The sequence below is a fragment of the Penicillium verhagenii genome (assembly GCF_028828195.1).
Source record: "Penicillium verhagenii strain IBT 33310 chromosome Unknown utg000006l_segment0_segment0, whole genome shotgun sequence".
Classification (NCBI taxonomy): domain Eukaryota; kingdom Fungi; phylum Ascomycota; class Eurotiomycetes; order Eurotiales; family Aspergillaceae; genus Penicillium; species Penicillium verhagenii.
This window is the reverse complement of record NW_026643170.1, coordinates 3278299-3304103: the sequence shown is the minus strand read 5'-3', so window position 1 is coordinate 3304103 and position 25805 is coordinate 3278299. Positions and strand designations below refer to the sequence as shown.

Below are 25805 nucleotides of genomic sequence, written 5' to 3'. Positions count from 1 at the left end.
TGTGAGCCTTTCTGGAATTAAAAGCCCTTGATCAAGAAAGACTGCTGCCCCCTTTTAACAAATAAGACTCGACTCTACCCAGATGGGCTTATCCCTTCACTGCCATCACTAAACGCCTCCGGGGCCCTCGCCAAGGCCTTCCTCCCGTGGGCCAAGAGTTCAAAAACCATCATGTGCCCCGGAGAGAATTGCACACCTTTGAAATATAGCGAGAATAAATCACGATATTAACCGAAGCTCCAATGGCCAGCAGTCGACTCGGGGACCCTTTTCCCCGTGTTCTTGGCGGAGAGGACCGTTCCACCCCCACCGTTTCCACTATTTCCACTATTTCCACTGTCTACCCCATCCTTTATTCCCCCCACGCGTGGTAGAAGTCCGGGGAAGCAATCACCCGAAATATCCACTATGCTCAAGAAAACGTGGGTCATTTCTCGCTTAGCACTGACCTTGCGTTAGATTCGGGTCTCTCTACCCCGAATTAACCTTGGCTCGCGCGGGGTGAAGATGCGTGAAATGGAGGGGCAATTGGAGTTGGTTTCGGCGATTGACCGACCAACTTGCACCGGTGACAAGTACTTATTTCGGATCGGAGTACCATTCCACGGCGGAAAAGGAAAAGTTGTCTTGGCTGTCAGCAAAGGAATACCCATCAATCTATTCACATCTTTCACATAGTTCTTACCAAAGTCGTTACGTGATGGCCTCGACACGCCCCCCTGCCCCTGAGGTCCACAGCGCCGTAAACCTGTTAATCGACAACCTGGTCAACATCAAAGATGAAACCGGCAAATTCCTCCTCCACCTCCCCGACGGACGCGTTATCGACACCAAGTCCTGGCATGGCTGGGAGTGGACACACGGCATTGGCCTGTACGGTGTCTGGAAATACTATGAGCTCACGGGCGAAGCCAGACTACTCCAGATCATCGAGGACTGGTTCGCTGCACGATTTGCCGAGGGTGGAACAACCAAGAACATCAATACTATGGCCGTGTTCTTGACACTGGCATACGTGTACGAGAAGACCGGAAATCCAACGTATTTGCCGTGGCTGGACGCGTGGGCCGAGTGGGCAATGCATGAGCTTCCCCGCACCCGCTACGGTGGTATGCAACACATCACATACATCACCGAGAACTACCAACAACTCTGGGATGATACTCTCATGATGACAGTGATGCCTCTAGCCAAGATTGGCAAACTTCTCAACCGCCCCGAATACATCACAGAAGCGAAGAAGCAGTTCCTAACTCACATCAAGTACCTCTTCGACACCAAGACGGGTCTTTTCTTCCACGGATGGACTTTTGAGGAAGGGGGTCACAACTTCGCGGATGCACGATGGGCACGGGGAAACAGTTGGGTCACCATTGTGATTCCCGAAATAATCGAGCTGCTGGATCTGGAGCCTACCGACCCTATTCGGTTGCATCTGATCGAGACTCTGGAGGCGCAATGTGAGGCACTCCAGCGCGTCCAGTCCGAGTCTGGTGGCTGGCACACTCTCTTAGACCACCCTGACTCTTACCTTGAGGCATCCGCCACCGCTGGCTTTGCTTATGGTATTTTGAAGGCTGTGCGCAAGCGATACATCGGTGCCGAATACCGACCCGTGGCCGAGAAGGCCATCCAGTCTGTGATTAAGGATATTGATGAGAAGGGCGAGCTTCAGAACACGAGTTTCGGCACTGGAATGGGTGACTGCCTTCAATTTTATAAGGATATTCCATTGACATCCATGCCATATGGGCAGGCAATGGGTATCATGGCACTGGGAGAGTATCTGCGTACATACCTTTAGATTCTGGATGAGCTTTTTTTTTTTGACGCTGTGATGTATTAATGTTAGAAATGTACATAGATTCAGGAAAATAGAGAATTTTTGATCCCTACTCGTAATTTCCAAAGATTGTAGATGCATTTTTAAGTGGAGATGCTTGACTTATACTATTGATACAGGAGAGGAGATATCTGTTATTTTCATACTGAATAACTCATTACCATCGAGAATCCACCGGTCTCAGAAGAGCAAAATCGGGTTCTTTCGGCATGACCTCCAAATGAATTCCACGTTTCTGCGCAACATCGTAAAGGGTTTGGCATTCCTGGCGGGCATAAAGAAGCAAATCCAGAGGTGCTTCGGTTTCTTCTTTCCCGAAAGATCTCGTGGAATTGGGTTTGTAGTACAAATCCAAGACAAAGGCGAGATGTTTTAAATGCGGGAGAAATTCACTGGACTGGAACGACTGCAACCAGTCGGCCCAGTGGTCGGATTTAGTGAGTGAGGCTGGAGCACGGAAGTACAGGGTTCTCAGATTGGGAGGTAGAATCTTGTGAAGCATCGGAAGAAATGTGGGATCCTGGAAAACATCCCCCACGGTCAAATTCAAGACTTTAAGATTTGTCATGGCAGGTAGAAGCTGACGAAAGGTCTCCTCTCCAATCAAACTAAAGTCCAGCCCACTAGTGGACCTGAGCTGCAGTGTATGAAGGTTGTCAACCAAATGAGGAAGTGCACCAAACATTCGACAGAAGGTATCTATCGCGTCGTTCTCCCAAATCTCCAGTGTCTGGAGGCTAATGGGCCCGGTCGGGGGCTCATTTTCGGGATCCAATTTTCGATCAGGATCAGAGTAAATCTTGCTCATGTGGTTGCAAACGAGCTCTGGCAAATATGTGATCTCAATCTTTTTATCACCTTCACCATTCATGTATTCCCCTTCTATCTTTCCCCTGGAAACCGCCTCACTGTGTGTGTCATATAGCTCACTGGTCGTTGGACCCTCAAATCGAAGGTTACATGTGAAGTAGAGCTTCAGGCGCTGAACCAGCCCTTGGCGGATAAAGGGACTTTGAATGAGTTCCCCACACGCAGAACCTAACTCGAGGTTCTTCAGAGGCCAGTGGAGGGGGATGTTTTTGTCATTGAGCTCTTCGTTGAACCCGCTTTCTAGCTGCAAATTCTCCACCTGTTTGAAATGCGCCCCAAGCAAATCCCACTCGGTATTCGAGGGAGTATCATTGTCAACTAAGAGATGGGTCACAGTGCTTGAGATGGACTGTAACTGTTCCTGGAGATGTGATTTGTGATCGGGCTCTGATTCATTGTGGGGCCCCTGAACTGTCACCTTTGCCGGTGGGATGTGGGCCATGGTGGAGGCGGGCCGGTTAAGCCCGTGGAAACGCGTTCGAGAAGTGGAGAAGCGAAGAGAAGAAGAAGAAGCAAAGGCTAGCTGGTGAAAACTGGGGAGTTGGAAACGAATCATTTCAGCGACCAAGGCTACGAGATGTGAAGTTGTTTTCCCAAAGTTCCCAGGGGCTTACAAGGCTCGCGGAGAAATGCGTTCTTCCTGATCCGGTGATGCTGGTCGGAATTTCAATCGATTCTTTCATAGATACATTGATATTTTGTAAATATATAGAAACTCTTCTAAGTAGCTGGAGAAGTTGATAGGTTCCAAGTAACAGACAGCCCTTCAATACCTGCACATAGAAAATCCATGGATGAAGCTGTGGCTATTTCGGGATTTTTCAAGATCACAGGAGTCATTGACTGTGTGGTATAGTACAGTCCAGTAGTTACCTATAGTTGATTGATCGACTGGTGTCGATATACAGTACAATTCAATGTTCTTGGCAGTAAATCAACACAATCAAGTGGCAAAAAGGTGGAGCAAGTCAGAACTGTTGGGATATACGTACCACTGCTACATACTATGTAGTTCATAAACACGAATCAAAAAGGGGATGCGACATCACGAGAACAAAATGTCTTGAAGATCAATGCTGATCCCTTACCTTAACACCGGATCTGCATGCACGATGCTAGCGACTCCGGCCCCTGCGTATATAGTATAGTGGAGAACATGTAAAAACAACACGATGCAAAACTCGGAAAACCTTCCTTTTAACAAAACATTTTTTACTAATTCCGAACAAATGTTTCAAGTGTCACCTGAGCCTTCCAACTCGCCTCAACCAAGAATGGGAACGATAGCTCAAGTATCCACCGTAAAAAGAACCCACTTTTTCTCCCGGAATTGCCGCCGACTCCGCGCATCAGGAAAATCAGGAAAATCAGGAGAACATCACAATGGACCATATACAAAGGTCTGTGCACAGGCATGGCTACACGGCAAATTCAGATTAAGAAATTCTACCGGACGTGGGGGCTACCCTGTTGCGGGGCTATGCGGATCGCTAGATATTCCGAGGCTGTGTTCCCAAGGTATAAGAGGGGGATTGGGACCAGACCAGACCTCGTTTCCAAGAGTCGTCGCATCATTCTACCATCTCACTCCCCCTTGTCTATTGGAAATCAAAGTTTGAGGAATACATACTCCAATATGAAGTCCAAAGCCTTCTTCAGTGACCCGACTAGCATTGTCGACCATATGTGCAAGTCACTGGCGCAACAGAACCCAAGTCTTCGATATGATTCTGCCAACAAGGGTGAGTGTTCAAAGCAGATGAAATATGAGACAATTTACAATTAACATAATTCTCCCACAGTTCTATATCGTCCAACCAGCCATACCAGCACAAAAGTGAGTATCATCAGTGGCGGTGGCTCGGGTCATGAGCCCGCCCATGCAGGTTACGTCGGTGAAGGAATGCTCGACGCAGCAGTCTGTGGAAAAGTATTTGCTTCACCAAACTTCGACCAGATCATCTCGGCCTTTGATCGAGTCGCCACACCGCGAGGAATTCTCGTGATCGTCAAAAACTACACAGGCGATAAGCTAAACTTTGGCCTCGCCACCGAGACATATCAAGCCCAGACTGGAGTTCCAACCCATATCGTGACCGTGGCGGACGACGTCTCGGTGCCTTATTCACGGGGCAAGCTAGTAGGTCGTCGAGGCTTGGCCGGCGCGGTCTTGGTTCACAAAGTTAGTGGTGCCGCCGCAGCCAGGGGACTGGATCTAGCCAATGTGGCCAAGGTTGCCCAGCACTTGTCCGACAACATGGCGACGATCGGATGTTCATTGGATTATGCCAACCTTCCAGGTGGTGTTGATTTGCCTTCCATTCCTGAAAACACAATCGAATTGGGAATGGGTATCCACAACGAGCCGGGAGCTCAGCGAATCTCACCACAGCCCACTATCGAAAAGCTGGTGAGCCAAATGTGCAAGCTCTTGTTAAATGAAAATGACCCCGAACATGGGTTCCTGAAATTCCACGGAATCCCTCACAGCAAAGCAGAGCTTGCTTTGATGGTTAATGATCTGGGTGGTCTATCCGTGCTTGAACTCCAGGCCATTGCAAATGTTGTGCTCGAGTGTTTGAAAGACGAATACGACATAAAACCGGTACGGATCTACGTCAACACATATTTGACAGCTCTGGATGCACCAGGCTTTAGTATTACGATCGCCAACCTCACACCCGAACTGTTCCAATCAGATATCAATTTGCTATCCTTGCTCGATGAACCGGTGAAATCAAACAGCTGGGCTACATGTCAGCCCTTGCCAGAAATCGCTCAAGGAACGCTCACACCAGAACAAGAGGAGCGATCCCGCTCCCCCAAATTGAACGAGGAAATCCTATGTAAGTTTCTGAATGTCTCTTATCCGAAGACATCCGCTCTCGATTGCTAACGTTTTCTTTTCTTAACTAGGCGACAAACGTATCTTCACAGCTGTTCTTGAAAACATTCTCTCTCAGGTGACATTGGAAGAGCCGAACCTCACAGAGTATGATACTTTAATGGGAGATGGTGATTGTGGCACCACGTTGCTAGCAGGAGCAACAGCCGCCCATGCCTTGATCGGAGAAAACGACGAAAATCTCGCAAGCCTATCAAAGGGCCTGATGAAAGTGGCCTCATCCGTCCGCAGCGGAATGGGTGGAACATCCGGAGCGCTTTATGGTATTTTCCTGAACTCTTTCGTCTCCGCTGTACAAAAGAATCACGATGAAATGAAAAACGTGAATATCGAACTATTTGCCAAGAGCGCTACTCAGGCTCTGGAAACACTCAAGGGATACACCAATGCGCGGGAAAACAGCCGGACTTTGATGGATGCATTGATTCCTTTCATCAACGAATTGTCGACGGCGGTATTTACTGATAAAGAAAATGTTGCAAATGCATTGCAGAGAGGACTGAAGGCTGCTCAAGATGGAGCAGAGGCTACTAAGTGGATGCAATCCTCGTTTGGACGGTCGACCTATGTGGGTGCTAGTGCTGGAGACGAGAATCCTACCAAGGGTATCCCTGACCCTGGTGCCTGTGGTATTGTGGCAATTATCACGGGTATACAGGCAGCATTCAAAGTATCTCCCTGATCACTTCCTGTCTTCTCAATATTGAAGACTCGGATGGGTTGTCACAATGTATAATTTCAATGTTCAGTTGATCTTTGTTATCTAATTTTAAATTCGAAGAATCAAATAACTTAATTTTGGCAAATTCGCACGCGAACAGTGAACCACCCTGATCAACCACTGTACAATGTTACTTAGATTGTGAGTTGACATGACTAACCAAGTCTCCAACGATACACAAAGTCATACCTCGGCACATGTCTAGGCGCGCCAGTTTAACCTCCAAATGTGGCAAGAACAGTGATACAGGTACCGAGCTGAATATCTCTGCTGATGGCTAGATATTGGAATCACCTTGGTGCCCAGGTGGAGGCGATTGCATCAGTGAAGGGCAAATTGGAGACGATGTCGGATAATTTGGGGGAAAACAGTGGAGCCCCGTTAGCCGACGGGAGAGTCGGTAGATTCGGTACCCGACGATCATATTGAACGTGGACTTTCAATGAATCTTGGATCAGGATCTTTTCCATGTCCAAGGTGACAGGAGTTTGGAATCAAGGGGTTTGAAAATTTGTATGGACAATATGGCTGGTAACAGCCGCAAAGTCTATTCTGATGCACCGCGTCAGTCTAAGCTGGGGAACATCGAATCAGCTCTTGTAGAAATATAATCTTGAGGTCCACAATTTCCACAATTCCCACAATTTCCACCAAAGAACCCCGGTGGGGCCCTGAATGCGGGGGAAGTACAAGAACGCCGCGGAGAAGTAATATTACGAGAAGGAAGAGAAGAAAAGGGAAGAAAAAAAAAAGGGGGGGGAAAAGGGGAAAAAAGAAAAGAAAATGTACTAGTAATGAGAGAGAGTCAAAGAGCATTGGAAATAGCAGAATCAGGAATTGGAAATAAAATCAGACGGCATAGTTACTAACAGTAGTAGTCTCTTATTCATCAATCTCTACAAAAGACCATTGGAAAATGGCTCTGATTCGTTCTCACCACAAAGTCAATGATCCACACGATTCTCAAAATCCGGGGCACTGAATCCGAATGCGACATTAATGAAGTAATGATCCTCCTTCCATGGATCATCATCTCTGGTTCAAAGATCATTCCTCCACAAAGAGACCAGTCAAACCAATAATGACAATCATCACTGGACAGTCGGATCAGATCTCTACAAGTGCCGAAAGGTGATCACTCTCTCGCACGACAAATTTCTTTTTCTCACCTGGGGCCAATTTATCAACTTCCAAGATCCCTGCAGGTACAAGCCATACAGATGCCCGTCCATTCAAGCCCATATCTCCACTTGGGACCGACTCCGGTACTAGTCTTCCCCCCCCCCGTTCCAATAATTCGCTGAGATGTCCCATCCAGGGTTCATCCACGAGTTAAAAGAAATCCAATTTGGAGAAAGACTTTCTTATATTAATTCGCGGAATCGCACGATGATTCCTCTCCAATCTGCCTTTTCACCTATGGATATTCTGCTCTTCTGGCATTTCCTTCTTTTCTGCGAGAGAGTATGGCCAATTCAGGTGCCCAGGCGGCCTTGGCTAGTAATGGCAAAGGTCTCGTGATTTTAACAATCATCGAAGGCAGCGTAGCCTTGGTTCTCATCATCGCTCGCGTTTTCACTACTTGGCGCATTACTCGACACATTCGAAGCGATCTATACCTGAGTCTGCTCACCTTTGTAATGCTATACCCCCTCCCCCATCCCCTGCATTTCCTTCTCGCAACTGAAAACTGACTGCCAGAGCAGATTATTGGTTCGATCGGATCAGTATTCTTGGGTCTGGGGGTCAACTCGGGCCTCGGTGCGCACAAAGCCGGTCTCACCGACGCTGAAATCACCAACGCCATCAAGTGGAATTGGATTAACCAGTCACTCGGAATCTTCGCAACGGCCACCGGGAAACTCGCCATCGTCGCCTTTTTACAACAGATCCATGGTCCTGAAAGTCGCAAGAAAGTCATCTTTCTTTGGTCCGTTGGTCTGAGCAATCTTGTGGTCAACTGTATAACGATTGCCTTGATTTTCGAGCAATGTTCTCCGACTCCCAAGCTATGGAACAATGCGCTACCTGGAACATGTAGTGGGAGAACTCGGAATCAACAGGTCGCATACTTCCAGGGCAGTGAGTACATTTCCATGTCGACTTCCAAAAACGTGCAAAGCAAGAATACTGATGAGAGAATCGTCTAGGTTATTCCTCACTGTGTGATCTGGTGTTGGCTCTATATCCAGTGGTGTTCTTTTGGAACGTGCGACTCAACCGCCGAGTCAAAATAGGTCTCTGTGTCTTGATGGGTCTCGGCGTGGCAGCTTGTGTCTGCGCTATTGTGAAAACTATAACTCTACAAGTACTCGCAGAGACAGAAGACGTGACCTGTACGTGGAATGAGAACCCCCTCAGATTTCATCACATACTGTATACCGTCGAGAATGATGTTAACGGGTCGCAGATTATATGGCTCAACTAGTCATCTTAAACGAAACCGAAAAATGGGTCGTCTTCATTGTCGGATGCATCCCTCCCATCAGACCACTCCTTATGATTGTCTTCCATAGCCTCTTGACATCTGCCAAATCTACCCTTGGCCAGACAACGAACCACCATGGCCGATCTACCGAGCTTCACACCTACTCCCATTCCAAGCCACATGCACGACATATGACATCCAACTTTGTGAGCGTTATAGAGGACAATGATAGTGATGAGATGCTCGCGGAGGAAGGTGGGATTAGGAAAACGACTGAAGTACGATTAAGCTACGAAGCTGGTTCATTTTCAGGTACTGGATCGATGCAACACGAAGTTCCAGAGAAGGTCCATATACCCCTTGACAGGGTTTGATTTGTATATTAGCGTTAGATGGATTTTATACCCTTGTATAATTAAAGAGGTCAAAGAATACCAATAATTTATTTACCCATTCAAATATTGCAACATTTCCGATGCCAAGAGCATGTATTTTCGAGGCCTATCTAATAATACAGCAAGTAGTGAACTAGCAAGAAGCAATACTTAATTTAGTGACTTTGAATCCGCAAGATCAATCCGAAAAAAAAAAAAACCTATATGCAACCGCCCTCTACTGCTTCGCCTTGCCACGTGTGGACCGGCGTACAGGCTCCGCGCGGGGCTCTTCCTGTTTAATTGCCGCCTCCGGTTGTGAAATCTCCGAGTCGGTACTCTGCTCTTCTTCCGTCGGGGGTGTCAGATCCCCGTGCTCATGCTCAACCTCAGACTGAGACTGCGGATCCACCTCCACACCAGGGCCCGGTCCCCAAGATCCCTCGGCGACAGACCCTTGACGCAGACTGGATAACATCTGAGTGGTCTCGTTCTCAACACCGTTCCACGCCCCACAACTGCCACATCGCCAGCGACCGAGCTCCTCCGGTGTCTTGATACCTGGGGGTGCCTGGCCGTTGACCAATCGACAGGACGTACAGATCATGGCCATGCGGTTTCGAGGCTGCATCTCGTCCTCGCCTAGCAGCACGTCCAATAGGCGATCATACCAGTGTGGCTGTTCGATATATTGGCCCGAACTGGGGAATGCGTTGGGCGCGAAGCCCGGCTCGTCGATGGGTGTCTGTGGGATCGGAGACGGAGTGTGGGGAACCTGTTGTTGATGTTGTTCTTGTTGTTGTTGTTGCGGCTGTTGGTGGGGCGGAGTCTGGTAGGATGGAGGGAGAGTGTTTTCTGCACCGGTGGGTGGCTGAGGGCGGCGAATGTTTGCAGTTGGTGGGGGAGGAAGTCCGGTGCGTTGAGGAGTTGGTTGCTGGTTGGCATGCTTGGGATGTTGGGGTTGAGCTTTGGGGCTCGGAGACTGCTTGGGAGACTCGCCACCATACTTCTCGAGCAACTGTTGCGTGGAGTTGTATTTGGTAGCGACCTTGAGCTTCTCAATAGTCTCCTCGCGTAGTTTGTGTAGATCGTCTAGGCCGCGCTGACCCTTCGAGATGCGATACTCAAACAGGCGAGCGCTGATTGTTCGAACGCCATAGATTCTATAAGAAAAAGAGTCTGAGATTAGTGACTGGTGTTTTCTAATGGCAAAGAGTCGTCATACAGAACAGGACCGCCGGCGATGGCAGCATACTCTTTCACGCCCCAGCTTTCCCATCCTAGCACCAGTGCAAGAACAATGGAATAAAACAGGTAGGCAAAGGTTGAGTATAGAGTCCAAAGAGCCTTGAAGCGACGAGAGCTCTGGCGTTGCTGATCTAGGCGAGCGGTGGTCTGGGCGATCTTGGTAGAGAGTGTGGATAGTGTCTTTTCGAAGGACGCGGCCGAGTTGTCATCGCCCTGTTGGCATAGTGAGTTAGTTTTTGCCCGTCTCAGAGAACAAACACAACAAAGCAGACAAAGACATAGCAAGGACTAACCTTCCAGGGCCAAAAAGAGACCATGGTGAAGTTGACAAGCTCCAATGAACTGTTTGGAGCACTAAGCGGGAGCTGACTTGACGTATGTTTGGCTTGTTTGATTCCACGTGCACGGGCTCCATCTCCATCTACTCAGTAGTCAAGCCCTCTTCTATACAATTACTACAACTGCACCTTTCTTTTCTTCCCCCTTAATCCCATCTTTTTTTTTATGATATCGTCAGAGTCCAGATCTCATTGGGGACATGATCATGGTATTCAACGTTCTTTCTTTGACATGATTCGTGTAGGACCATGATAAAATTAGCCTCCGAGCATCTCCGTCAATAAGGACTCGACATCTGCGCAGCAGACCAGATCAACAGATCAACACGTCCTCCGGGATAGTGAACAAAATGGTCCCCGGAGATCACCGATCAACTTTTGATAATTAATTGCCGAATATGGGTCTGGACAACTGGAGTCGCAACGCCACTGACAACCAAGAATTGACAGGTGCACGAACTCCTGTGGGTTTCTTTGTTCCATATGCCAAGCGCCACCCCAGATCCCTGTTTGGCGTCCCGATAGCCTGCCATTCCAGCTTCCCCGGTGGCCCGCCTCGCTAAGGAGCACCAATCGATATGTCCAAACTTCTGTTGGCTGTGTGATGAGAAAAGTCTCTCTTTGTGCGAATATCCACTGGACTCGATAGTGAATTAATTATCAAAAGAACTCTACCTTGGAAGTTGACCCGAAATCGTGCCGCAATATCAAACAACAAAGGTAGGCTTTGTACCAAATGGATCAACAGACCTGGCTAGACTCTCACCAACATGTTGCATGGCATGTTTATCTTTCATTCTGAATACGGAAGTTGGCGACTGATCTGTCCCAATCCCATCGGTACCACCAGGTCGGCGTTGATGGGGCCGTCGAGATCTATAGCCAGATGATTGAGGATGGGCGCGGGAGCTTCGACAAGGAAAAGCTACATGTTCAGTGACCTATGTAAATCCCCTGGAATCTGATGGGAATTCCCCCACTATGACACTGGGCACGGTCCATTCAACGGCTCGTCCCATAGTTTTGTTTCATGACTCGAGGTGCATCGGACAAACGACCGCCGTTGACCGGGATCACTGGTTTCCCAACTTTATTCCCCTTCTACAACTCGAGATCCAGGGCCCATATCTGGATAAGCACCTTGCAATCGACTTGCCTCGGCGATCTTAGATCCACAATATATGCCGTGTCATTGACGCCATCACTGCGTGTCAGGGGATCTTGATCGTTCTAAAAAGCCCGGCTTAGACCCTAGCCCTCTTTTTCCCCCCTGCCCTTTTTCAATTTAATTTCATTCTCTCTGTGCACCAAAATCTCCCATGTAAACACACCTGTGTCATGGACACAGTCACATACCTCCCTCCGGAGGTGAGCCGCCTGCTCATGGAAAACATCGCTATCCTGGAGGTCGTGGCAATGTTCTCAATAGGCGCATTCAACGCTTTTTCAGTTGCTATTTCGACTTTCAATCATTTTACTCGTTACCGCGGCCTATACTTCTGGAGCATGCAAGTGTCGGCTTGGGGCATTCTGTTACATGGGATTCCTGCTCAAATCCGCTACATGTCACAAGCACCAAGCTTGAACTCATGTATCCCCTTCCTCCTAGGCTGGTATGCCATGGTCACGGGACAAGCCTTGGTCCTTTACTCTCGTCTTCATCTCGTTGCCCCCAATGGATTCTTGGTGTCTTGGGTTCTGTGGATGATCATCGCCAACGCCTTCATTCTCCACGTCCCAATGTCAATTTTCTTCATAGCCATTAATGTGGGTGATACTCGCTTCTCCCACTTGGCATATATCTGGGACCGATTCCAAGCAATCGGATTCAGTTTACAAGATTTGATCATCTGCGCAATCTACATCTACGAATCGCTCCGCGCCCTACAGCCTGTTCTCGAAGCACGAGGCCGCCAAGGCAAAAAAACGATTCTTCACTTGATTTGGGTCAATATCATCGTCATGTTGCTCAACATCTTCCTCCTGGTTGCCGAGTTCAAAATCAACTATCTGGAAGTTAGCTTGAAAACAATGGTCTACAGCATCAAGTTGATCCTTGAGTTCGCCATCCTCACACGACTACGTGAGTTAACCCGCACAAGTTCATGCATGTGCAACGATGGACCCATTAGGCCGCGCCGATCAAGCGATGTGAACATATTCGATATGGTAAGGGCGCAATCTCGGGCTCGTCCTGATATCGAGTCGCCTTCTCTTTTCGTCGGTCTAGATCCTTCATCTCGCCGTCATTCTTTGCAGAATAGCACCTTTGAGTTCCATCAGGCATTGCGGGAAACGGCTTCTATTGAAACAATGCCTGTGATCTCACCTGTTCCTTCATATCATCGTCCTGATTCATCAACAGAGAAGACTGTTCGCCCGAGGGTTGGTTCAGCGGACACCAGGTCTACTGTGGAGTTGGCTCTGATAGAGTCACCCAGGTAGAAACAAATGATTCCCCATGGGGTGGTATCTAAAAAGTTCTATTTCTCTTTGATCGGCTGTGCTTGTTGAACTGTCTCGATGTTTGAACTGAATCTTCTTCAATCTTGTTTTTCTTATGTATTTTCCTTGGGTGGTACAATATCTCGATTTCTTGGGGCGGCATTTTACTCTCTAGCTTTATACCCTCTAGCGATACACTTCAATGTTTCCCTGTCTAATCTGTCTCATACATTATTTATAATTTACAATATACCTTTTTCATATGTTTTTACTTGTCCATATATCAATCTTGGAATCCAGATAAATGGATCCATATCTCCAAAACGTTTTCTAAGAATTTCTTATATGTGAGATAAAAATCTGACAGTTCAGTATAATACATAGGCAAAAGTGGGCAGTACTGGTGAAAAGGTCGCTGAACTTTTTATCTCTAATCTGGAATCCATCACAACAGAGGCCCCCAAGGGGGAATTGAACAGTTTTGAGAAAGTGAAAACAAAAATGCAATTCGGGATTGTGGTCTTGATTCGAAATGTAATGAATCAAATCAAAAGGCAGAAATCCCGAACAAAGCTCCAGGCATCTAGGGTATACAGGCTTGGTTATGCAGCAGGTAGAAGTTGACAAAAAAAATGAAAATCGTATATCCATAAAAAAACATCCAACATTTGGGTATTTCCGTATTTCCTTATGCGAGCAGGTAAAAAAATCGCGATAGATAAAAGGAAATGAAAGAAGAAAGAGAGAAGAAAGAGGAAACAAAATCAATGAGAAATCAATGACGCGAGCGAGGGGGTGAGGCTCCAATGTCCCAAGGCGTGAAAAATGTGATGGAGATGCAATTTCGAGTTCATGTTCAACGATGATCATAAACCGATGTCAAATTCAAAAGATAATGAGGTGCTTAGAACCAGCCGCCAATCTCCCAATGACCTGGTTGATATGTGGCTTGTTCTTTAGCCTCGGTCTCAAATATTCCACCGAAAAGGACATTCAGTCGAGAAAAGCTAATCGGTTTCATAACCCAGCCATCAAATCCAGTATCGATATATTTCTGTTTTTCGGATTCCAAAAGCGAAGCCGAGACTGCAAAAATCGGGATGCGGGAGTTGCTGCGGGCTATGCTGGAGAGCGCCTCAAGGCCTGCCTTGGATTCAAACTCGCGAATCATCTGGGTAGCAGCATAGCCGTCTGCAATGGGCATCTGAATATCCATCAAGACGACGTCGAAAGCTCCACTGTGCGTAGAAAACGCAGTTGCACAAGCTTCGCCATTGCCCGTGAGCTCAACAGTGTGCCCCAACTTGGTGAGGCGTTTATGTATGATTTTGCTATTGATTGGGTCATCTTCCGCAACAAGCACACGCAGAGGCTGTGAATTGCTAAGGGCCATTGACGCTGATGTTGTGGAAGACTTATCCACAGTTGACATTGTCTCGCAAGGATCGGTAGGCCGAGGGGACACCGGAGGAAAGTAGGATTGTTCCCTCAGATAGGAAATCGAGGACTTGGGCTTGCGCTCTGAAATTCGCACAGGGCCCATTGGCACACCCGAGTCTCTGATATTCTCAGTACCTGGAATCGGCGGAGTTAACATGGGTTGTAGAGTCAATGGCGGTGTATGCGTCACGGTAGATAGAGTAGCAAGTGGATCCTGCTGAACATTTGATGGCGATCTTTGGTGCGAATGTGAGGGCGACCCCACCGAGGACTGCAGATAACCAGTGCTCTGAGGACTAGTAGAATGTCTGAATCTGTATATGTCTGAGGTCTCACTAGGCGCTCGCTTGAGAAGAGGCGGCTCCTGCATGGCGCTAATAAGTCGATCCGCATGGCTTCGTCCGCTTCGAGAGCTGCCCCCGGATCGCAAACTCTCCGAGCTTCTTCGCCGGTCATCACGACGAGGTTCGCGTTGTTCGTTTCCACCTCGCGGCAAAGTGAATTCCTGGTCTGATATCATGGGCGTAGGGGGAATAGTCGCATGAGGAGGGATGTTGGACTCGGTAGGCGTATCAACTGAGGATCCATCTGGCAGACCGAACTGCAATTTGACCTTGAAGCGACTACCCTTGCCCTCTTCGGATTTGACTCCAAGTTGGCCCTTCATGCTGTATACAATTCTGGCCACGAGGGCAAGGCCTAAGCCAAGCACGCGTTGTTGCTGGGGTTGATCGTCCACAAGTTGTTTCTCATCTTCTCCTTCATTATTTTCGGTGGAAACTTGCTCCAGTTCTGAGAAAAGTGCCTCGAGCTTCGTTTTTGACATCCCGGCCCCTGTATCAACAACCATCATCTCCACTGCAATGTGGTCGCTCGAATCTTGGTTGGCCGACCGCCACATATCCACTATCACTGCACCGGATGCGGTCTGTTGGATAGCATTGGAGATAATGTTCGAGAAGACTTGACGTATCCGCCGCTGATCTCCAATGACCCTGGAGGGAATACCGGGCTGGATGGAGATAGAAAATGCGATATTCTTACGCTTGGCTTCTCCTGAAAGCATGTCATAGGCTTCCTGTAGAGTGTATCTCAAATCAAAGGCTTCGTCCTTGATGAGAGCTTGCCCTGTCTCGGTATTTGTCAGATCAAGGAGATCGTTGATAACATAAATGAGAGACTTGGAGGCCGAGTGTGACTTAGTCAAGCTTTCACGAGTCTCCGCGTCCAAAGCGCCCTCTAGTGCAATTTCCAAGTAATTGATGATTGCATTCAAAGGCGTGCGGACCTCATGCGCAGAATTGGCGAGAAGTAAGCGCGTTAGTTGAGAAGTCTGCATTGCAGCCTCTTTTTGTCGCCACACTTTGATGAATTTACCATAGACAAGGCACAGGACCGCGGCAGTTTCCACATCTGATTCAGACCATTCGCGTGACTGGCTCAGAACTGTCTCCCGCCATGCCGTGAAACTTTCACGTGGTTCCAAGTATCCTGCCGTTTCTTTCCGTTTGGCGATTTCGTAGGGATTGCCGGCCCATTTAATTTCAGTTAATTGGCCTTTGCGGAAAAAGCAGATAAAGTCGCTGCCTCCAGTGGAAAGTGGAACATATAACAGTCCTGAAATCGCCTTAAGTCCAGGCCCATAATGTAGATCAGGAAAATCTTTGATGATATCATGTGAAGCCAGGACTGCATTTATTTGACGCATGCGAATAAATTCCAGTAAGGCAAGGACCTCTTGTGAATGGGCATTGTCTCCGAGAATCTTTGTTTCATCGCGAATGGAAAGGGCCCCGTAGTCTGCATCAAAGAGTTGCAGTAAGTCGTCCGAGGAAGCGATAATGTAACCAGATGGATTGGCCTCGGTAGGGACAGTATTGATCAGCTTTCGTGCCTGCAATCGAGATGCGTACGATAAGCGTTCGATGTTTCGCGAGACAGTGTCACCAATCAAACGACACATCTTTCGAATAGGAAAAGAGACACGCATGCCAGCCGTTCCATAAGAATGGCATGAAATAAGACCCCAGAGATCATTGAAAGCGTTAACACTTATCGACATGGACGAGCGAACCTGCATATGTGCGAGGTATTTGACATGAATAGGAGACATGGCCCGTAGAAAGGCATGGGTCATGTCTAATGGAGATTCCAGGTCCTCTAATGTTCGACACACAAGACGAGATGTGATATGGTCCCGATCGTATAGAAGACGAACTTTATTAATCTTGTAGAGTTCACGGGCCTGTGCAGGGATATCGGATGCTGGGAAATGGAGACCCTTGTAGAGATCAATCGTGACTTTGGGGTCGACCAACTCAGCAACAACAAGGCCATTCCAGCTGCTATCAAACTGATATATCAGGACTCGGTGGAAGCCAGTCAACTCCTTCACCAGGCCAGCCGTGGTGTTAAGCAATTGGTTCAAATCGTTGGCCCGACCTAATTGCTCTTGAACCTGAGTGAAGATGCTAAAGACGTCCATCGCAGCAGCCTCTCCCCTTCTTCGCCGAGCATTTCGGAGAACACGTAGGGGTTGGCTGATGTTGATCGTACTCGCAGCAAATTGCTCCGGGGTAGGAAAAGCACCCATTGTGTCTGCAGGAGTGGCAGGAGTGGCTTGACCATCCACATTTAATGGATTGAGCTCGTCTTCCTCTAACTCAAATTCACAGATTATCAGGTCTTTCTGAGATGGACTAACATGTGCCGCACACCAAAAGCGGCGTTTATCACCTGACGGGGTTCGGATTGTCAGGATGAAGACTTCAGGACCGTCCACACTGGGGTCGTAGGCATCATCACGGACAAAATCGACATGATCAAGCAAAGTATCCGCTTGTTCATCGCCCAAAATATCACAAAAGTTGTCCACTTCAAAAAGTTGCTTTGGCGTATAACCCATTAACTGTTCCGAATTCTCACTGACCACTCGTACAACGAGCTTGTTTGGGGCCTCCTCGCGCATGGCAATCATCACGCCAAAGCTCTGGATAGCCCCGGGTACTCGGATTGGTTCATCCTCACAATATTGAAATGACTTCCCATCCCTTCCTGTAATCACAGCGTGGCCGCTGTCGGTTATGACGTGGGTAAATCGAGCCGTGACATGATCATAGGGTTCATTGGGTCGTGTTGTTGGTTGAGATCCTGGCATCGCGGTTGTGGCGCTTCCCGACTGGCTTTCACTTTTTTCCTGTGCATATGTTTCCGGGTGCTGATTCACGTGAGACGCCATCGAATGTGTGGCCAATTCCGTTGTATCGTCGGTAGCATGTGTTTCATGTCGAATGGTATCCGTGGGGATGGTTGGACCCGGTTCGGAGCGGGGATGCGACGATTGGGATTGTAGCTCGTTCCAAGTTTGGCTATCGATGATCGGGTATTGCATGGCACCTTCGCGAGTGGGTGACACTGCTGAACGCGCTTGTGCTGCCTGGTCGGCCGCCTTACGGTCCACGGATACTACGGATCGAATTGGAAAAACTCGATCCACAGCGTCGAAGCCCGTACTAGGAAGCTGTCCCTGTGAGCCCTCTGGTTGTGTGACCGACTGCGACCGGTCTCTTCCTTCAAATCCACCGTAAACAGACGACATCGATTCCGGGTGAGAGTGAACGGCAACACTCTCAGATCGTTTCCGTGGGGTCCCTGGCCGAGAGTTCTGCCCGTTTGTCGACATTGTGCTCAGACTGGATCGATGTCGGGAATGGGTTGGGACAACTGCCCTATTATAGGGGCATCGAGCTTGTACCCTTGGTTGTTGGTCGTACAATACTTGGCGTCGGAATTTAAATCGAGAATTTTCGGCGGCGCAAAAGAGCAAGTGAGTGGGAGGCCGGAGGATGGAGTGTTTTTATAACGAGCGCACGATCCACCAACAGTTATTATCGATGATGACCCACCAGGTGAACTGTACGAAGAAAGGAAGTTGAGTGGGTCCTTGCAGTTGATGGCATGAGGGAAAACCACGCCCACGAGGTGTGACGACCCTAGGGGAATATGGGGTGGTACGAAGAGAAAAGGAAGAGAATAGCGACGATCCCAGATCTGGAGAAAATCCGAGGCGGAGTGTCCGAAGCACACTGTCAGTATGGAGGGGCATACGGCAATGGCGGAGGGCGGTCAGTGGTGAGGGGGCCCCAGTGTGGATTACGTGATCCACTACTATTCCCAAGTAGGTCTTAGGTACTGCACAATGGAGTTATTAAGCCTGTGAAACCACTCCGTTTCTTCTCCCCAATATGATCCCTTGTTCACTGGCCATACAACCCGCCCTGAGCCAAGCCATCGGTGGCTGAACTAGTGAGCCTCTCGGTACCGAGTAAGGTGTGGCAAATTCAAGACAGGGCTTTCCACGCGGCCGAATCAAAATTTTCGACTCCCACAAGTGGAGTCATTTACCATCATCATGATTCGATGGCGCAGCCGGCCACCAATGACACACCAAGACATTTCTACTGACGTCATACCCTATATTTCATCACTGTACATACAGAGATCGTTCAAGGTACCATGCACGATGACATGATTCGGCGAACAAATGTGGATCCATATCCGTTTTGGTGCCTTAGGAATGTAAGTATCATCGTGGCTTGGATCGTTACCCGTCGGCCGAGCACTCGGCGATCCGACCGAATCGATCCACTCGCAGACACTCCTTCAGAGCGAATTTGCCACGCATCGAAGGGGATCGCAGAAAAAGGAACATGAAACCATATTTCACGTCATAGCCAGTGCGAAGGTTATGAAGGCATGCGAATCCAAGTGATGTTATCTATCGAAGGCATGCGAATCCAAGTGAACTTTCCCAATCGCTCATCCTCGCCAAACTCACACTTCTGAGCAAAGCGCCGCAGATGTTCAAGGACATGGGTTCATCTTGACTCTTGTTGCTTGTCTGCTTATCTACCTGGGCGAGTGTTCTTTGGTTGAGTCACGAAAATAAGTTTTCGACGGGTAGGACACTTGGTTGAGGTAGGAAAAACAAACAAACATTGATGGATAAGTCCGCAGGTACTTCACCATGCTTGTAGCACTCGCGGTCCTTCGGGAGTACAGGATCACGATGATTCAAATGTTTGAGTTACGGTGGAAACACAAGTCTCCCACCGAGAATATAACAAGTGGTCGATGTTTCTTAGGCTATTCTCATTATATCCACCTTCTTTCCAACCTTGGAGGCTTGAGAGTTTTAAGTCCATCCCTTCGAAGTAATACTGGCCCCCTTGGCTAAGTACTCCATGGATAGCTATGGTCAGCACTATAACGCACGCATATATGAATGAACAGTGTGCAGCTTACTGAAAAAGCAGGATCACGTTGCAAACCCTCCCTTGCACGCCACGAGTCCGGGCTTTTTACGCATTACCAACCTCAAAATCATCTTCCAACCCCTTGTTGAGATTATTTTCCTCCTGATAGCCATTCTGGCTAGCTTTAAAAATATCATCATTAACCATGTCGGGCTGATTTCAGCAAGGATGCGCCCTTCCAATACGAGCCCCGAATGTGATTACGAAGATATTGTGAAAGGGTTTCTACTGGAAATTGCGTACAAGCAACCAGACCATGATTTTGACATTGAACTAAAGACTCGGGTGGAGTGTGCCTTTGAATCCCATGGGCTTTCGCGGGAGTTCGTGTCCCGAATTGGACCATATATCGATACAGCGATCGACATAGCATCCTTCGCATATCCCTTTGCCTCGCGTGAAGCTCGGGATTACATTGCCATATTCACTTCATATTGTGTGGCCATTGACGACCTTGCGCCTGAGATTATAACAGACTTGCGGGATTATATGAATCGCTTGGTCCTCAGAAAGACACATGGACACCAGCTACTCCGTGGCCTTACGAAGTTCCTGGGGGGGCAACAAACATGGAGAATATTCGGACAGTTTGGTGGAGACATGATTGTCAAATCAACTCTTGAATACATCTCAGTCACTGTCGTCGAGCAGAATCAAGAGAATAATTTGCATTTCTGTCGTGATGCATCCGACTATCTGTTTTTCTTCAGGGCGAAAACAGGTCTTTCTGAGGCATATGCCTTTTTTTGCTTTCCTGATGAGCGAGATCTGACTAGATACATCACAGCTATTCCAAGCCTCATGGTATTGCTGTGCTACATAAACGACATCTTATCTTTTTACAAGGAAGAGAGCGAGGCGGGTGATCCTTCTGGACTAATACAAAACTATGCCAAAGCCTTTGGTCTCACCTCCCTCCAGTCACTATGCCATATCAGAAAGAAAACTGTCGAGGAAGCAAGAAAGATTTGCAGAATAATGTCTGGAGATGCTGTTATGGCTGAAAATCTCAACAGATTCATCTCCGGTTATATCTTCTTTCATCTTGTTGGTAGGCGTTATAGATTGGATGAATTGAACATTCCCGCTGCTGTTGAATCAAGGATTGTCTTTGAGAAAATGGTTGAGCAGAAGAGACGTGGGTAGAGAAGAATTGCTTGCTTTCACGTCAATTCGAATTCCGATTCAACCTTGGAAACCCTTTTTGTGGGCATCTACAAATGTTTAATTATGTTGAAATTTGATGATTTCAATTTCACACTACCTATTTGGTCCAGAAGAGTCTGGATGAATTCTACCCAGTAGGTCAGGGCCATGTCTGAGTTGTCTTGCGGTGCTTATGGCTCAGATGAGATATTTATTGCTTACGCATTCATTCTTCACATTCTCTCAGGGTAGTACTATCCACATACTACATAGTACTCATTTAACTAGGCAGATGTCTGAAAGTCTGCCGCGATGGCTGTCGCGAACCCATCATCAGCCAACACACGGCAACCCACAACCGCCATACCAGCAGCGCAATACAGGCTGCGTTTGAAGCCTTCTTGGGAGCCTGCACCAGCGGTAAACTGTGGCGTGTGATTAACACCATCTGTCTCTATGTAGAATCCTCCATGGAATCCAGGAACCTCGTAAGAAACATTGCCTAGCACCGTTAGTTAAAAGTCACGTAAATGACCATACAGGCGCGGTGGACATACCCATATCAGTAGATCCTCCACTTAATCCACCTTCCTGTCCCGCCGCATCGGAAATAGTTTTGTACCCCATGGCATTCATAGCTGACGTATAACTGTCACGAAGGGGCTTGTTAACCTTCATATCCGTGTATGAAGGCTGCCACTTGTATTCCACCTGACACCCTGTAGCAAGCGCAGCAGCGTCAAAACAATTAATCACCCGATCCGTCAAAGGGCCCAGCGTTTCCTTCGTCGGTGACCGTATATAATACTCGACGGTAGTAGAAGCAGGGATAACATTGGGCCTGTCTCCACCCCTTAACACGACACCATGGATCTTCTGTGTAGGCAGGATTTGCTGTCGCAGCATGGAGATATTGACATAAGCCGCGACAACAGCATCCAAGGCATTAATCCCTTCCCAGGGTGCAGCAGAGGCATGGGCCGGTTTCCCCGTATATGTAACCTCGATGTTATTATTTGCGATATACTGGCTGGAGTCTGAGCTGGAACTCAAAAGATCTGGCGCGCCGGATAGGATAGGGAAGGGGTGGACCATAAAACAGGCATCAACACCCTTGTACGCGCCCGCTTCAACAAGTTTCAGTTTTCCACCGCCAGCCTCTTCGGCCGGGGTGCCTAGTAAGCGGATCGAGAATCCAATAGTATCGGAGTAAAGAGCCTTCATTGCTTCGGTGGTTGCTAGAAAGGCCGCAATCGCGCTTGTAGCAATCAGATTGTGGCCGCAGGCATGGCCCATTCCCGGTAAAGCATCATACTCCGCATTGAAGGCCACTACACGCCCGGCTTGTCCATGTGTGTAAATCACTTCAAAGGCAGTTCTCACACCATATGCGTGGCGTTTTACTCGAATTCCGTCTTCGGCGAGGGAGTCGAAGAATGCACAGATGTTATCATGGGCATCGTATTCTTTGAAGGCTAATTCGGGATTGGACCAGATCTGGCATGATTATCAGCATACACCATGAGCTGAACATTGAATGGGGGCAAATGTTTAATTGGTACCTTTTGGTTGATCTCGCTGAGTGGAAACTCATACTTCTCCAGAACCTCGCGGACCTTTCTGATAATATCCTGCTGACTTTGCAAAGACTGCATCTTGCTGTCTCAAAAGCGAATTATTTTGACTCAATGGCGAGCGAGCTCCAATTGGCAAACAGCACCTACCCCTCATTATGTATAACCCCAATCCTTCTTGGGTTACCCTGATAAGCGGCAGTGCGCGACCTCATTGCCGATCGGCAACGATAATGACACGACAGCCCCGCAAGATAACACCGAGTGAAAGCGACACTAGCCCCGATAAGATTAGATGCAGATATAGTTATGTGCCGGTGATTCCGCGATAATTCCGCGATGATGACCAAAACCATTTGGAGCATGCCCCACCAAGAGAAACCAGTCACCTAGTCGGCTTGAGTCTCCGTTTGCGACTCACCGTACGCCGATGACTTTGTTAACGAAGCGGCGCGGGCTTGTATAGGCTTTGCATCAAGAAAAATACGCATCTGAATGACCTGTAGATTTGTATCGCTGTTTCCCTCGAGGTCGAGAATATTGAATTCGCGAACTTTGATGGGGAATTGGTCTGGGTCGTCTTTGAAGACTGTTTCGGATGTGGCCTCGAACATTACGGTGCGTTTCATCGAGGGAGATTGTAGATCCTGGGTGTCTTTTGCAGTTTCATCGAGACAGACTGTTGGATTATTTGGATCCAAGGAAATGGGATTCGTATTACGCAGCTCCATGTCCCAAGCCATATGAACGTCGCGGTGAAAGTGAGTCAGGTAACGACTTTTGGATTCATAGTTCGTGGTCGATTGTACTGGTTTGGAAGGATTGCTACCGATGATGATAGATGCATTGGATGTGAAGAAGGAACCGATGGGGTCGTGACTTGGCTCCACCGAGTCCACGGCTGGAAGGAAACGGTGTAGAAATCGAAGACCCGGAGAGGCATTTTCGGGAATAGATTCATAGGGTCCATTGTGAGTGAAGATTTTGCCCTGCATTGTGATTTTGCAAGAGGACAAGAACAAATAGACACATTGAATGGGGAGTTTTTTCTCACCGAGCGGGTTTCGTCATAGTAACGTAGTGGTATGGAGAGGAGGCTGGTGAAGAAGTCGTTGTTGAAAGAAATTCATTATGTCCAATAAAATGTATTCAGATCGTTAATTACAGTCATAAAATAATTATACACATAAAAGGCAACGAGCCAAGGATATATGGCATGGTATGAACAAAATGGGATTATACACGACTGATGGATGAGACAAATCCCACATCGAGTCAATCATCGGTATGTGCATTTGCAATTTTGGCAAGATGCTGGATCTGCTGCGTTTCCAGCAGATCCGTATTTGGCGCCTGGATAGGCAGCGCGGGGCTTTCGCGCAAATTGCAGCGAAGCTGATGGGGTCACAGTATGACATGGCGAGAGGTAGTATTTCTCTTTACATCCACGAGTAAACAAAACTCAGCAGAAAAACCAATTGTGTCATGTGCGACAGGAGGTATTTGAGAAGAGGACGATTTCAATGGATCGAGGAAATCAGGATGGGCAGGTGCTCTCGCTGGATACTCTGGAGCGTGTGGATGGACGGATGCGTCGTTCGGACATGGGCAAACTTTCCATGGAGATAGTATTCCATGCCGGCATGCCGCGTGGGGCACGATCAATCGGGGCAGCATGCGTAACGTCAGAAGTGAGCTGAGTCGGGTCCACAAATTGCGGGTATTCCTCTTGCTCGGAGGATGTCGGTTGCGACCGCGATGTATGAACAAGCGACACAAGCTTGCCGAGGACACCAAACTCCAGTTTCAGTTTGATGCTGTACACCATGGGTTTCAAAGTCGTCTGCAGCGAATAGAAGCCGATGTACTCGACCACTAATAGGCCGACGTCCAGTAAGATAATGACAAAGTTGATAGCGAGCAACTCGTACATGATTCTTGTCCGGCGCCGATCTTTGTCGGGCATTAGTTGGAGCAGTTTGACGGTCTCCCAGATATAGATTCCGGAGATGACAAACTCCTGGCAACAGAACCAGGCCAGTTGTAATCGCTCCATCACATTGTATCCCCGGATAAACGGATCGGTCTGTACGTAGGCGGTGGAAAAGGTGAGGATGGTGGTAGGGATGAGGAGGATGATCGAATCGACGATAATGAGCCAGAGGACAAAGCGCAGGACTGCCCGGCTTTGCACGACTAAATGGAGTCGCGAATACAGGACGACCGATTGCCCCGGCACCATGACATAGAATCCAATAGTCGATAGGGTCAAGGACAGCCATAACGGAGCCAAGGAGAAAAACTCGAGAATATATCCGATCGAATGAGGAATCACCCCGAGGACGACGGACAGAAGCATGGTCCAGAAATATAGACCGCGATAGGATTGGAAGGTGAGAAACAATAGAATAAAGAGCTCAATGGCATTGTAAAGAGCGATGGAGGAAAAAACAATCATCAAGATGCGCACGGTCAGGCTGTTGCCGTGGTAGCCTCCGATGAGGCCATCGGGTGCCTGGTCGAGGGCGTCGACCATGATGGGGAGATTGGAACTGTCTTCTTGTGGTTATGGAGAGCAAAAGAGGTCGCGATTTGTGGTGTCCTGATTTCGGAGGGAGCCCTGTCGTAAACGTAACTTGTTCCAAAAGACCAGTTTCATCGCCATGATCTTGCTAGCAGAAGACGACCATTCGTGCGATTTTATTAATGAGCGATAAAGATGGACGCCGGAAGGAGAGGTTATATGTATCCTCGAGACTTGGATGCAATCGCAGAAAGGGTCTTTTCAATTGCCGCTCCCAAGGTGTGCAAAGGCCGATTGAATGGCGTTGAATGTAACTTTGCGGTTGCCGAGAGCGGAGAGCGGAGAGAGATGAGATCAGAGAGGGAATGCGAGGATTTGCAATCAACTTGTCAACTGAGAATCCCCGAGGTGAATTTGGCCAATGTCCAATGTTCCCACTTGTATATAAATGCCGAGTGGCACCAGTTCGCCCCCGTCTGGGCGAACGGCGAAAAAGAGTAAAAGGGAAAAGAAAAAAGAGGGAAAAGATGGGGTGAAAAGTGGATTCACTCCATCTGCTGCATTCCTAGTGGTGATTTTAGGAGTTCGCCCTTCCGCACGAGCCAAGTCGGGAGACTCGAGGTTGATCTGAGAT

At 48.2% G+C, this 25805-nt stretch overlaps 10 protein-coding genes across 10 annotated transcripts; 4 read left to right on the top strand and 6 right to left on the bottom strand.

The window, feature by feature from the left end:
• Nucleotides 1-700: 700 nt before the first annotated feature.
• On the top strand, nt 701-1804 carry N7466_006616 (glycoside hydrolase family 88/105 protein; the record flags this gene model as incomplete). The annotated part of the gene is made up of 1 exon (XM_057166013.1): nt 701-1804. One exon carries the CDS (start codon nt 701-703, stop codon nt 1802-1804), a length of 1104 nt encoding a protein of 367 aa, XP_057021612.1.
• Nucleotides 1805-2000: 196 nt separating this feature from the next.
• Nucleotides 2001-3155, bottom strand: N7466_006615 (uncharacterized protein; the record flags this gene model as incomplete). The annotated part of the gene is made up of 1 exon (XM_057166012.1): nt 2001-3155. One exon carries the CDS (start codon nt 3153-3155, stop codon nt 2001-2003), a length of 1155 nt encoding a protein of 384 aa, XP_057021611.1.
• A 1194-nt stretch (nt 3156-4349) lies between these two features.
• On the top strand, nt 4350-6300 carry N7466_006614 (dihydroxyacetone kinase; the record flags this gene model as incomplete). Its single annotated transcript, XM_057166011.1, has 3 exons — nt 4350-4455; nt 4516-5559; nt 5630-6300. The coding sequence occupies 3 exons, from the start codon at nt 4350-4352 to the stop codon at nt 6298-6300; spliced, it is 1821 nt and encodes a 606-aa protein (XP_057021610.1).
• A 1505-nt stretch (nt 6301-7805) lies between these two features.
• On the top strand, nt 7806-9141 carry N7466_006613 (uncharacterized protein; the record flags this gene model as incomplete). The annotated part of the gene is made up of 4 exons (XM_057166010.1): nt 7806-7976; nt 8046-8421; nt 8490-8675; nt 8750-9141. 4 exons carry the CDS (start codon nt 7806-7808, stop codon nt 9139-9141), a joined length of 1125 nt encoding a protein of 374 aa, XP_057021609.1.
• A 238-nt stretch (nt 9142-9379) lies between these two features.
• On the bottom strand, nt 9380-10706 carry N7466_006612 (uncharacterized protein; the record flags this gene model as incomplete). Its single annotated transcript, XM_057166009.1, has 3 exons — nt 9380-10304; nt 10367-10602; nt 10683-10706. The coding sequence occupies 3 exons, from the start codon at nt 10704-10706 to the stop codon at nt 9380-9382; spliced, it is 1185 nt and encodes a 394-aa protein (XP_057021608.1).
• A 3370-nt stretch (nt 10707-14076) lies between these two features.
• fphA (putative sensor histidine kinase/response regulator) lies at nt 14077-18294 on the bottom strand (the record flags this gene model as incomplete). The annotated part of the gene is made up of 1 exon (XM_057166008.1): nt 14077-18294. The coding sequence occupies one exon, from the start codon at nt 18292-18294 to the stop codon at nt 14077-14079; it is 4218 nt and encodes a 1405-aa protein (XP_057021607.1).
• A 1801-nt stretch (nt 18295-20095) lies between these two features.
• N7466_006610 (terpenoid synthase) lies at nt 20096-21073 on the top strand (the record flags this gene model as incomplete). Its single annotated transcript, XM_057166007.1, has 1 exon — nt 20096-21073. The coding sequence occupies one exon, from the start codon at nt 20096-20098 to the stop codon at nt 21071-21073; it is 978 nt and encodes a 325-aa protein (XP_057021606.1).
• A 284-nt stretch (nt 21074-21357) lies between these two features.
• Nucleotides 21358-22728, bottom strand: N7466_006609 (M20 family metallopeptidase; the record flags this gene model as incomplete). Its single annotated transcript, XM_057166006.1, has 3 exons — nt 21358-21575; nt 21631-22570; nt 22636-22728. The coding sequence occupies 3 exons, from the start codon at nt 22726-22728 to the stop codon at nt 21358-21360; spliced, it is 1251 nt and encodes a 416-aa protein (XP_057021605.1).
• A 308-nt stretch (nt 22729-23036) lies between these two features.
• Nucleotides 23037-23642, bottom strand: N7466_006608 (uncharacterized protein; the record flags this gene model as incomplete). Its single annotated transcript, XM_057166005.1, has 1 exon — nt 23037-23642. The coding sequence occupies one exon, from the start codon at nt 23640-23642 to the stop codon at nt 23037-23039; it is 606 nt and encodes a 201-aa protein (XP_057021604.1).
• A 542-nt stretch (nt 23643-24184) lies between these two features.
• N7466_006607 (uncharacterized protein) lies at nt 24185-25183 on the bottom strand (the record flags this gene model as incomplete). Its single annotated transcript, XM_057166004.1, has 1 exon — nt 24185-25183. One exon carries the CDS (start codon nt 25181-25183, stop codon nt 24185-24187), a length of 999 nt encoding a protein of 332 aa, XP_057021603.1.
• Nucleotides 25184-25805: the final 622 nt, after the last annotated feature.